Consider the following 12,986-nt stretch of genomic DNA (forward strand, 5'->3'; position numbering starts at 1 on the left):
CCGCCCCCCCGCCCCGTCCCAGGGCCTTGCCTGGGGTGGCCCTGGGCAGTGCTGAGGTTTCTGCCACACACAGGGCTCTGCTCCAGCGGCTTGCTATGGGGGCCGGGACCTAGGGTTCAGTCTGGGTCTGGACGGAGGCCCAGGTCATTCATTAATTCTTCCACTCACATGCCAGATGAGCTATGTGACTGTTCCAGCTGCTGGGGGGATGGCCACAGCACACCCAAGTCACCAACCTCCTGGACTCCCTGCCATGGGGAAGAGGCAAGAGATAAATATGCCCAAGTCATCAGGGGAGGGGAAGAGAAATGGGAGAGGAGATGTGCAGGGGAGCAGAGAGGGGTGACTTCGGCAGGAGGGGCCTGTCCCTGGGGAAGGCCTGGGAGAGCCACTTCAGCTCAGGGCTGATGAAGTCTCAGCTGACAGGAAGGCTGGTGCAGGAAGGGCAAGAAGGCCAGCAGGCCGGCATCTGGTGAGAGGGTGGCAAGGAAGCAGGGGAGCGCGGAGCGAGCGCCGGGAGGGAGTCCGGATGATGCAGGGTCTTGTAAAGTGCTGAGAGGCTGAGCCCATGGGCAGCTCTGGGTTGGGTGATGGGGTCCTCTGGAAGCTCCTGGAGGCAGCTCAGGGTGAGGGTTGGGGAAGTGCTGCTGCCCTGAAGCTCTGACCCGAGGGTGGGGGGAGGTTTGCCTCTCTTGCCTCCACTTGCCCTTTTGGGGCGCTGGGGCAGGGGCAGCAGGGAGACTAGCCAGGGACTTAGCAGCCAGAAGAATTCTCAGAGGCCAGCCCCCTCTTTGTAACCCAGACTAGGAAACTGAGGTGCGGTCCTAAGCGGCAGCTGGTCACAGGCAGTGAATGTGTGTCTCCGGTCTCACCACCTGCTCCCACCCAGGCATGAAGGGGCAGCATGGGGCAGCTGTGGGACTCTGGGCATCTCTCTTGCACAGATGACGTGGGCTGTGTTACACCCTCCGAGTGCCTACGGGCCTGCGGGGCCGAGATTGGCTGCTCCAACATCGCCTACCCCAAGCTGGTCATGGAACTGATGCCCATCGGTGAGGCTCTGGTGGGGTCTGGCTGGGGGGACCAGCACAGCGATCTGTGGGGCCATCCTGGACCCAGTGTGACGCCGTGTGACACCCAGGTAGAAAGCGTGTGTCACTCACCACACGCCAGGCACTGTTTCAAGGCCTTCACGTGGGAGTGCCCTGCCTCTTCCTTTCGGGGGCCCCTGTGCCATTGTTACCATCCCCAGTTTAGGGACGGGGGAACTGAGACCCAGAGAGGTTAAATGAGTTGGCGAAGGTCAAATGGCAAGGGAGCTGCAAAGCTGGGATTTGAACCTGAATGATCTGCCTCCAGAGCTTGCCCTCTTAAGGCAATTTCTCTTCCTTCAGGCCTGCTGGGTGACAAGCCCTTTTACAAACTGCTTCTCTCATTTATTTATTTATTTATTTATTTATTTATTTATTTACCTCACCTTCGGACATGTTCTGATAGATTTTTAGAGAGAGAGGACGGGAGAGAGAGACAGAAACATTGATAGGTTGCCTCCCATATGCAACCCAGCCAGGAACTGAACCCTCAACCTAGGCAGGTGACCTGACTGGGAACTGTACCCGCAACATTTTGGTATAGGGGACGATGCTACAAGCCACGCAGCAAGGGCATTCAATCTGCTTCACTCCTTCAAGGCAGAGTTGCTAGCTGTGTCTTATGGACTGGGGACTGGGGTGTGAGGTGGAGAGCGCTTGTCCAAGATTACTGAGTGGCTGCGACACTGACCACAGTCTGTCTGGCCCCAAGCCCACTGCTCACTCTGCCCGGGTCAGGAGCTGAAGCCCCAGGGAGGCTTGAGTGGGAAAATGTCAGGGCGGGTTGCAGCCTTTTCCATGTCTCTTGGGGTGGCAGTGGTCCGCCCAGTGTGATGTGGGGTGATAAGGGTCCAGTCACAGCAGGGGCGTGACAGAGCTACAGCAAGGATGTGGGAGGCCCTGCCTCAGATAAAAGGGGAGACAGCTTCCCTGGACCCGCCACAGCCCAGTTCACTTCTGGATTCTCAGACCCTTCGTGTCCACTGCCCCCGCCTCCCCTGTGGAGGGTCTCCGGCCCACCCTGCTCTACCCTCCCCCCAGGGGATGTTAGTGCACAGTCCTGGGATTAGATTGTGGCTCTGCCACTTGTTGGCTGAGACATTTGGGCCATGTCACTTCCCTACTCAGAGCTTCAGTGTCCTTATTCGTAAACTGGAGATAACGACACCTACCCACCACTCAGAGCTGTTGCTGGGGTTAAACTAACAATTTAGGAAAACTGCCTGGTGCGAGTCTGGTCTGCAGAGTGGGTTTCCACCCCTGGGCCTTGCCTTCTCCTCCTGTTCTGGGGGGCTTCCTAAGCCCCCCAGCACTGACACCCAGCTGTTATTGGGCCACAACCCACACCCCCCACCTCAGCCCTTGAGCTCCTGGTCTGAAAAATGGGTGGAGAATAAGCCCTGAGTTAATCCACCTGTCTAAGCAAGAAAAGGAGGGTGGAGAAATGTTTTGGGGAAAATACTTTCTTGAATGCACTTTGCTTTGGGTGCCATCCCAGTCAGGCTGGCATGAGAACAGTGAGGACCATGGGGTGCCTGGAGGCCACACAGCTGGTTAGGTGCAGAACCTGGGCCCAGCAGCACATGGCAACACATGGTACCTGTAAGGCTGAGCCCTCTGGAAGGGCTCTGTCAGATTTATCCTAGGACCCGGGGTGGAGGCAGGCAGTCAGGGAATCTGTGGAAGGTTGGGGGGGTGGGGTGTGCTTAGACACGGGAAGGAAAAGTGTGAGAAACCTTGGAGATCCGTGAGGGGCGGCGAGCAGCCTGAGGCCGCCCAGCACTGAGCCCTCCCCATCCTCAGCCCCTCTCCAGCTGGGGGCCCCTGGGAGCCTGTCCACAACAGCGCCTCACGTACCTCAAGGGGGACCCCTCACTCATTTTCAGCCTATTGGCAGGTCTATTTCTATGCCCTGTGGGAACCACACCTTCTCTTCCACAGAACCAAGAAGAGAGGGAGCCCCCTGGCCTGCCGGGCCTGCCACACATAGGAAGACTCCAAAGGCTGGGTCACCACACCCTGCCCAGGGTGTGACCAGTAAGATGAGGGTCGCACCCCAAGCCTTCCTCACTCCTCCACCAGCCCTGGAGCTCTGCCTCTGGCCTGCTGTGGGTCCCTGGACACCTGTCATCCCCTGTCTGAACTTTTACTTTTTCATTTGTCAAACGGGCTAATAATCCTTCCATCAAATAAAGTCATGGGTGTGAAAGTGCTTTGTCAACTGCAAAGCTCTGTAGAAATGAGAGGCAGATAATAGCACCAACAACAATAGAAGTGAAACCAGAAAAGTCAGTGGCCCTGGTGCCTGTCACTGCTAGAAACAGTAAGAAGAGACGAGGATTGAATCTGTGTGGGCGCTTTGCTCCGATGCTGGCAGTCAGAGAAGATGGCACATTACGTACCCTCAAAAACCGTCTTGACATCTCATCTCAAGCTGACATTTCTACAAGGAGAAGAAAGGGTAGGTGAGGGGCTTGGGGAGAAGGTTAACAGGATAAGAGTTGCAGTCCCTCCATGTTTTTCCTAGAACTTCTTTATCTGTTAATCAATTCTTCATCTGCGTCAGACTTCCCTCCCGGGAACACAAAGGCTCAGGTACTGTCTGGTCTCCACGGCTGGCAGACCCCCTGGGGCACAAGGTTGAATTGCTGGTCCCCTCCTGGAGTCACGTGGTCATGCGTTCCAGTTTCTGGAACAGCAGCTTTCCACATGCATTCGTCACTTAACCCTATCAACTAAAACTAAAATCTTTAACTCTGGAGTTCCCCTATCATTCCCCACTGTTAGTTTTTAATTATCTTATTTCTATAAGCTCAGTTTAATTAAATAAATACAAACTAAAACAACATAAAAGCAGATAGGATTATTTAAAAATCATTTGGCTGTTGAATAAACAGTCCTTCCACATATAGAAACCATCTGCCAGCAATTCCCTCTAAAACAGTTTCAGTACAGTTGACCGAAGTGGCACCTTTTCCAGCTGTGGCTACGTTAGAATTTTTAAAGAAAACAGTTATCTGTCCTTTAGAGTTACCATAGGTCCCCAATTATCTTTCCAGAGCCTACAAGACATGAAATGAAAGTTTGTTCAACATAGGTTCCAGTCCACTTTCTTTCCAGTTGGCTCTCCCGGGATCCTGTTGTCCATGTCTTGAGTAGCACCTTATCTCCAGGCTCAAAGGAATGTATCGAACCCATGGCGGGAGAGGTCTCCAATACAGCTAAGGTCATGAATCACAGCTAAGTCTGACTTAAACCTCGTATATAGTGCTTTACCTTCAGTTCTTGACCTATGCACATACCTCCCACCCTAATCATAGCCTGAAAAGGTCACCCATACAAAATTTCACGAAGACACAATTCCATTTTGAGGAGCCACCCTTATCCTGAGCAGGGCAACAGGTAAAACTTGATCCCAATGGAGATGAGTTTCTTGACACAGTTTGGCTACATTTTTCTTCAGGGTGTGATTCATCTTTATCTTCCCAGACGCCTGAGGTCTCCATGCCGTGTGGAGTCTCCCCTTGATCCCTAAGAATTGACTAACGTTCCGTGTAATTTCTGAAAAGAAAGCAACTCCATTACCGCTCTGGATGTTGCTGGGGTAAGCCAAAGCGAGGAATTATTTCCCTCAGGAAGGCTTTCACTACCCATGAGGATTTCTCAGTTCTAGTAGGATAAGCCTCTGCCCATCCTGAAAATGTATCAGTGAAGATTAACAAATGTTTCCATCCTCGGACCCTCGGTGTCTCGGTAAAGTCGATTTGCAAGTCCTCAAAAGGGCACTGTCCTTGGTATTGTTTCCCTTCTTTCTGATGGGGATCTGTCTTAGGATTGTTCTGGCACACGGGGCTTTGGAAATTCCAGGACCTGTGAGCCATGGTTTAATACAGGTGGTTCAAAACCCCAGCTCTCAGCTTTCTCTAAGTCTGCAGTCGAATATTCAGGGTCGAATTGTGACAAGTCTAGAACAGGTACCAAAGGCATATAAACGTCCCTTTAGCAGACTCTTTCACTGTTCAATCAGCCAGATTGTTTCTTCTAGCCACTTAGGTGTCCTCTTTCTGATGCCCCGGGCAGTGCATAACTGCCACCTGTAAAGGTACCTGAGCAGCCTCTAATAATTAAAATTTCTGTTGCATGTTTAGTTTTCCTTTTATTGGAAGTTCATAGTCCTCTTTCCTTCCAGATACACATTCACTCTCTTTTAAATCAATTCTGCTAGAATAAACATCAGTTATTTCAGGGCAGCCAGGCATTAGCACAGCTGAGTCAGGCTCCGGGAGAAGGGAGGCAGGCAATAGCTTGCTTACAGTTTTGAATTGCTTGGTACCTGCCCATTCTTCCAGTAGTGAGCCACGAATTTCCTTTGTGCTCCAGCAGGCTCAACACTTGGTGGGGTGCATAAATAGTGATAGGCAGCTTGCTGTAAAAGCTCACAGGTGGCTGCCACAGCTCTCTAGCAGGCTGGCTACCCCTGGACAGTGTGTTCTAGTTTCTTTGACAAGTCCAATAAGAAGGCTCCTTTTGCCAAGTGCAAGCAGGAACCCAAGAAACCTTACTGCTGTTGACAATTCTGGGCCTTCTGTGCTGATACTTTATAGCCACAGATGCCAAATGGTTCATGCATGTTCGTATTGTAACGGAGTTCCTCCTCCTAGTTTTAGAGCTTGCAAGTCCTGGCTCAGGGTCTCCCCAAAATCACTGGGGAGCTCTTGAAACCTTGTGGTAAGACTGTCCAGCAGTACTGAGTCTTGACCCGAGACTCCAGGTCCTGCCATTGAAAAGTAAGCAACAGTTGAGAGTCTTGGTCAACCAGAGTGCAAAAGAAAGCATCTTTTCAGTCCAGTACTGAATACCAGAGGCTGTGCCCAGCTATACTGTTCTGAACAATGTCACTTATGGCCCTTAAATCTTGTACAGGGAGCAGCAGGGCCAAATGAGTCTGTATTCCTGAAATTCCTGAATTATTGGGCACATTCCTTCTAGGGTCTCCTTTCGCAAGGGTACTGCCTCCTACCAGGAGTCCCTGCCCCTGGTTTGAGGTCAGCTTTTACAGGGGAGGCTCGCTTAGCCCTCCCTGGCCTTCCAGCAGCCCACACAATGGGGTTTACTTGATTCTCAATTTCTTCTAGCCAGAGTTGCTTTCCTCGTTCCCGTGGTTGCATAAGGAACTGCTGGGCAAGCTCTGGAGGGACCTTAGGTAGAGCTGTTGTTATTCTAGAAAGAAAGTGATTTGAGCACAGAGTTTTGATAACAAATATCTTCCCAGAAGATGAAAACTGTATCTCCGACAGCACATTCTAATGGCTTCAAGAGAAGTTGACATTCAGCCCTGGCTGGTGTGGCTCAGTGGATTGAGTGCTGGCCTGCAAAGGGTTGCTGGTTCAATTCCCTGTCAGGGCACATGCTTGGGTTGCAGGACAGGTCCCCGGTAGGAGGCACACAAGAGGCAACCACACATTGATGTTTCTCTCTCTCTCCCCCACTCTAAAAAGAAAATAAAATCTTACAAAGAAAAAAAAAGTGCATTCAGGGCTTCCAGAAATCCCACTTACAGTTCAGTGAGAAATCTATTGACCACAGAATTTGTTGTTCTGGTATCAGTGAAAAAGGTCTAGTGTTTGTCCCCCCACTGTTAGTTTTTCAAGTTCTCAGACTCTGACCTCCTTTTCCCTCACTTGGGGCTTTCATTTTTCCAGTGCCCTTGTCCCTTGCAGTATGATTGCCCTGCCCTGGTAGGGGCTTGTCCTGCACTGAATTTGGTTCCCTGGCAGGTTTGGGACAGAGAGACCAGTTCCGGCTCACCTCCTCTGGCTCCGTCAGCCAAGTAAGGAGGAAGATCCCCCCAGGGCTGGAGGGACAGTGGGACCCCTGACCATGCTCGCAGCAGCCAAACGTCCTGATCTCCCTGGCCCCTGTCCTGAGCTTCTGCTATCTGCCACAGGCAAAGTCCCTTTTCTCTGGACCGTTTCCCCATTTCTTAGTCTTTGACAAAATAACTCTAATTGCACTATAGTATAGTAATTTAAAGACCTGTTCAGTGGCCAGCATTCTCCTGAGTCTAGATTATACAGAAGTCAAACAGTGTTACCATAAAAAGCTATTTTCTTCTTAGGTTCATAAGCATAGGTTGACCAATCAGCCAGAATTTGCCCCTAAGGGCTGTTTCCCAGAATTAAGTCTCCACCCCCATTCTACCAGACAGAGCTCTGTAATATCTAAGTCATCACACAAACCAGTAGGCTCTTTAGTTAACCCAGGACTGCAATCCTTAACCAGAAAGTGCAGTGATTCAATTGAAGTGAAGGTGATGGGGAGTGCCATGAATTGGAGAAGAGTCCCCAAGTGAAGTCACTTGGAAGCTGCTAGGGAGCCTCCAAATCCATACCCCAGGGCCCCCCAGTCCAGGTAGCCAATAGGACCCTCCACCAAATACCCAGACTTAATGGAGAGTCCTGAAGGTGTCCCATCTGGGTTGCCAGAATATGAAACTAGAAAAGCCAGCATTCGTGCAGCCTATCACTACCAGAACCAATAAGTAGAGACAGGGATGGAATCTTTATGTATGATTTATTCAGATGCTGGTGATCTGAGAAGATAGAGGGTTATGTACCCTCAAAAACCATCTTAATATCTCATCTCAAGCTGACCTTTTTATATGAAGAAAGGGTAGGTAATGGATTTGGAAAAAAGGTTAACTGGGTAAGAGTTGCAGTCTGGTGACGATTTTCCTAGTACTTCTTTATCTGTTGTAATTTTAATGTTGTGTGATGAGATGAGTTATGTTCACCTAAACCTCCATCTTGACCGGAAGTCTACTTCTTTATCTTTCATCAACAATTCTTTATCTGAATCACAGACGTTCCCTCCCTGGAACACAATGGCTCAGACACCATATCCATCACTTGCAGACCTCCTGAGGCACAAAGTTGAATTGCTTGTGGACCTCCTGGAGTCACATGGTCGTGCATTCTAGTTCCTGGAACAACAGCTTTCCACATGCATTACTCACTTAAGCCTATCAACTATGACTGAGTTCCCCTATGAGAAGCAGTTACAGTTATGACTATTATTGCCAGCAAACCACAGGCTTAAGAAGCACATTCAGAAGTTCTCACAGTTTGTCCTTCGCCTCCCCAGCCTCCTGATTTTGGGTCTTTGTTCCATCACCTCAAACAACTCAGCCTCCTCCCACCTGGCTGTGTGCTGGTGGGACTTGTGGGTGGAGGCTCAGCCATGTAGTGCTGATGGTGAGCCCTCACACAGTAGGACAGAGACAGGAGGGGCTCCTGGGGGCTGGGGAGGACCCTCCTGGCAGCCCCCACCTCTAACCCACAGGTCTGCGGGGACTAATGGTCGCGGTGATGATGGCTGCGCTCATGTCATCGCTGACCTCCATCTTCAACAGCAGCAGCACACTCTTCACCATGGACATCTGGAGGCGAGTGCGGCCCCAGGCAGGCGAGCGGGAGCTGCTGCTGGTGGGACGGTATGTTGGGTGGGTGCTGGCACCAGGAGGGGCTGAGAGGTGGGCTTCCCAGCCACACGACCATCCCATGGGGCCCAGGCCCCACCAGAGGTGGACTTTAAGAGATGAACAAGAGGATGCTGGGAAGGAGAAAGGAGGCCAGAATATCTCATCCATCCCACCTCCCACACTGCTCCTCTGGCCACCCCTTCACAGCCCCAGCCCTCTTCTTGGATGTATCTCTTACCTGGAACACAGCCTCTGAGGGAGAATTCCCTCCCCCAACCATCCCAGTGATCCTTCTTCTTCCCCAAATCTGAGCTCCGAGCCCTACTGACCATCCCCATCTGCTCCAGAGAGGGACCCAAGCCAGAACTCAGGAATGATCACACTTAGGCCCCTGTATCCATGGCCCCACTGAGCTTCTGTCCATTTCCTGCTAGGCCTGCTTGTCCCTTCCTTATTACCTCCATGACTCACTCCAAAAGTCCCCTCTTCAGTTCTGCCCGATACTGCTGACCAAGGAATGAGCCCCTCTCCCCTCCATGCCTCTCACAGGGGACTATTGCCAGGTTCCTTCACAGCACTTGTGGCTCCTTAATAGGTCCAATGTCTTCCCCACGCCCCACCCTGCTGCAGGAGCAGGCAGGGACTGTGTCTGGCACAGCTCTCTGTCACCATGCTTGGCCAGGTCCTGAGAGTCCTTTGGGGTGAAATCAGCAATGGTTGATGAGGAGTTGGTCTCTGAGTGTGTGCTTGTGTCTGACTGGGCCCTTTTCCGGGACCCTCCTCTCCTGTCTCCCACTGAGTCACGTGGCCCCTCCTCTGCTGGTCAAGGGGCTCAGCCTTCCAGGGCTTAGCTTGGCCAGCAGTGCACCCTCCTCCCGGGAGCCCACAGCACCCATCAGCGGGGGCAGGGGGATCTCCCCCAGAGCTACAGGCAGCATCCCAGTGATGCAAAGCAGCCTGCTTCTGTCAGAAGGGCCCTGCTGGGACACGCCTTCAGCGGGCAGGTGTGATCTCATCTGCAGCCTCCAAAACAAGGATCCTCCCTCCTACCTGGCAGGAGGCATGAGCCTCAGTGTCAGCACCCTCCCAGGACCACCCCTCCCCAGCCTGTGGCTCCCTGCCTTCACAGATCCTTCCTGGAGCCCATCCCTACTGACAGGCTTCTCCCAAAGCCATTCCATGCTCAGAAGTCCTGTAAATTGGGACCAGCCCACCTTCCTGTTGCCCAGGCTGCACCCACCCCGCCCTCCTCCCACCCTGCCATCCTCTTCCTGGCACAAGCCTGTGTGGACCGAGGGCTCCCCCTCTCTGAGTCCCACTTCTCTCATCTGCCAGTTTGGCAGAGTGGGAGGGTGCAATACCAGGGTTCAGCTCTCCCACACCTCCTTCCTGAAGCACTGGGGCACCCCAATCCCTCCAGCCTCCTTTTTTTGCCTAAGACAACCTGGTTCAAGCTGTGTTTGCTAGGCCATGTGGGGTCTTGGGTCTGCAGAACTGCAGTTCAAGATCTGGGACTTAGAAAGGAACAGCAGGGCCCCCTCACCAGAAGCCTGGGGAGAAGGCCTTATGGGGACAGGGACATGCTGGGGACCCCGCAGTCTCATCAGGTTGGGGTAGTGGCCTGAGGAGGTGTCACAGTGACAGCTCTGCCTCCAGGGCCCTGGCTGTTGCCAGTCCCAGGCCCACTCCCTACCCTTCTGCTCCTTTGTTTTCCTCTCCCACAACCCCTTCTGTCTTCCATTCTCTGTGATTCTAGAAGAGTGCCCAAGGCCTCCTTTGTTCCTGGCCTTGAGCTGGGCAATATGGGCATCCACTCCTGACCCTAACCCACCCTAACCTCAGGCCTGAGGGGCTGTCCTACAACTTGGGCTGCAGTTTAAGAGTGACATGATGGGGGGGGGGGGGTTGGGGGGGCAGCCATCCTGACAGCAGTGTGGTGGGGGGGGGGTTGGGAAGGCCTTGAGCTGCACCTCAGAAGGTGAGGGGCTTTGCTGGGGGAGGAGTTGAGAAGGACCTTCCAGGGACCTTCCAGGCAGAAGGAAAAGCCTCTGGGTTTGGGGTCCCTCTGGCCTCCAGGTGTGACTGAGAAACCCTAGAGGGCAGCAAGAAGACAAGGGCCCTGCTCCAGGCTGGGCTGGGGAGGCTCAGGACCCGCAGAGAGATGCTGAGTCTGGCGTGAACCCTGGGAACCTGTGTGAGGAGGGCGGGTGGGACAGGCACTCAGGGAGGTTGCCTGTGCCTTTGAAGAGGGCAGTGCCCGTGCCTGCCAGACGAAGGGCTAATTAGCTTCCATCAAAGTGGCACCTCCTCCCTCCACCCTCTCCCTGAAGCCGGGAAAGGGAAGAGGGAGGCAGGCAGGAAGGAGTGAAACCGGAGGGCGGTGCAGTCCGAGGCTTGCGCTGTGGTCACCGCTCCGCCAAAAAGCAGAGACATGGATTGGGTTATAATCGTGCTTTTGTTAATCTCAGAGGCCAGCAGACTGAGAAGGGGGCAGGTAAAAACCCTGACACCCACCTTCCCCTTGCGCTCTCAGCAGCAAGTTTATATAGGGGAAACGTGGGGATTTGAGAGGGGGAATTCCTGGGGCAGGAGGCAGTGGGGAGGTGTTGGGGCTGAAAGGGGAGTTGCGCAGCCTTTTCCCAAATTCACTCCCTTTGTTCCTGTGTCCTCTCCATTAGCATCAGCATTCCTCTCCTCCGGGATCCCTGCGGTTTGTGGCCAGGGAGGCTGTGTATTCTCTGGTCAGGGAGGAGCAGTGCAAACCACTTGCTCTCAAGTGTCCTTGGTCAGGGAGGGTAAGGTCTTGCGATTCACCAGCTGGCTGTAAGTTGCTCAAACTGTTGGGCCTTGTTTAATTTTCTGGGGACCCACCCCAGCTACACACTCAGTCTGGCACACTCTGCTCTCCCACTCAGGGTTCTACGGGATTTCATTCACCACCCACTTTAGGGATGAGGGGCACCCAACTGACTCAGGGGGGGTGGGGCACTCAGCCAAGGAGGAGTAGATGGAACACTTCACCCAAGCTCTGTTCCTTTAGTTGAGTTGCCTACCCCTTCAAGGCTCTGGGGCCCACTCCTTCTGGAAGCCCTCCTGGATTGGTGCTTCCTCTGAGCTCCCACAGCCCAGCCTGACCACAGGGTGACAGGCTCATTGACCGGAGCCCACTCTTCACCAACACTGGGCTTCTAGCACAGTGCCCTGTCCTCAGGTTGGCACTTGTTGAACAGTTAGGTGAATGAACACAGGAAGCATGCCTCTGCTGTGGAGGGCCTTCGCCCAGAAGGAGGCAGGGTGGGGAGGGGAAGGAGCTGCTGGAGGTCTCATGGAAGGGTTTGGGAGAGCAGGACTGGCCTCCCATGGGAGGAGTAGGCTGTGAGCCATGGGCCAAGGGGAAGGCTGGAGCTGTGTGGCAGGGCACAGATGGGGAACAGGCGTTGGTGGGGGGGGGTGGGGGTAGGGGAAGGAAGGGTCTGCTGCTGAGTCCCTCACGGCCTGCCCACAGACTGGTCATCGTGGTGCTCATCGGCGTCAGCGTGGCCTGGATCCCCATCCTGCAGGGCTCCAATGGTGGGCAGCTCTTCATCTACATGCAGTCGGTGACCAGCTCCCTGGCCCCCCCAGTGACAGCAGTCTTCACTTTGGGCATCTTCTGGCGGCGCGCCAATGAGCAGGTGGGGTAGGGAGGAGAGCTGGGGAGAAGGCAGGAGGTGGGGTTGAGCTCTGCCCCTGCTGTGGTGTGTGTAGCTGGGGTGGGGGGGGAATTCAGCCTTCCTTCCATGGCCCGGCTGTCCTGACCCCTCCTCCCCAGGGGGCCTTCTGGGGCCTGATGGTGGGGCTGGCAGTGGGTGCCACAAGGCTGGTGCTGGAATTCCTCTACCCGGTCCTGCCCTGTGGTGCGGTGGACGTGCGGCCCGCCATCCTGCGCAGTTTCCACTACCTGCACTTCGCTGTCGCCCTCTTCGCCCTCAGTGGAGCTGTGGTGGTGGCTGGGAGCCTGCTGACTCCGCCACCCCAGGGAGCTCAGGTAAGCCTGCCCTGACCCCAGACACCTGACCCTTAACGAGTTCTGACTCAGGTCGCATTCTGGCTCCTGACCCTCCAACTCAAGAATTTTCTAGCTCTTGACCTCAAGCCCTATCTGGCCCTGGCCCTGGCTTCTGGGCCTTTTCGAACTCAGCTGCCCTTTTGCATCCCTGAGCCCTGATCCTATCTGGGCCCACCCCCACCCCACCCCAGTCCTGCCACACCCCCATCAGTGTGCATTCCCTGCAGATCCAGAACCTCACCTGGTGGACTCTAGCTCAGGACCGGCTCCCGGGAGCCAGAGCAGGTATACCTGTGACCCCAGGCACTCCCTCTCACTCCCAGCCCTGGGACTGGGGCTTAGAAAAAACATGGCACTGGTGTGGCCC

The 12,986-nt window shown here is 54.0% G+C and overlaps 1 protein-coding gene across 3 annotated transcripts in view; it reads left to right on the forward strand.

The window, feature by feature from the left end:
• The window catches only part of SLC5A10 (solute carrier family 5 member 10), a 69,869-nt gene that overhangs the window by 56,505 nt on the left and 378 nt on the right, over positions 1-12,986 (forward strand). For 2 of the 3 annotated variants that reach the window (XM_045198847.2, XM_053910371.1), the window contains 5 exons: positions 945-1,052; positions 8,433-8,583; positions 12,077-12,245; positions 12,383-12,598; positions 12,847-12,904. In XM_045198847.2, the coding sequence (XP_045054782.1) occupies positions 945-1,052; positions 8,433-8,583; positions 12,077-12,245; positions 12,383-12,598; positions 12,847-12,904 (702 nt within the window). The remainder of the gene's footprint in view (positions 1-944; positions 1,053-8,432; positions 8,584-12,076; positions 12,246-12,382; positions 12,599-12,846; positions 12,905-12,986) is intronic. The other variant, XM_045198848.2, reaches the window with a different exon arrangement.

Source organism: Desmodus rotundus, chromosome 9 (assembly GCF_022682495.2).
Source record: "Desmodus rotundus isolate HL8 chromosome 9, HLdesRot8A.1, whole genome shotgun sequence".
Taxonomy (NCBI): Eukaryota; Metazoa; Chordata; class Mammalia; order Chiroptera; family Phyllostomidae; genus Desmodus; species Desmodus rotundus.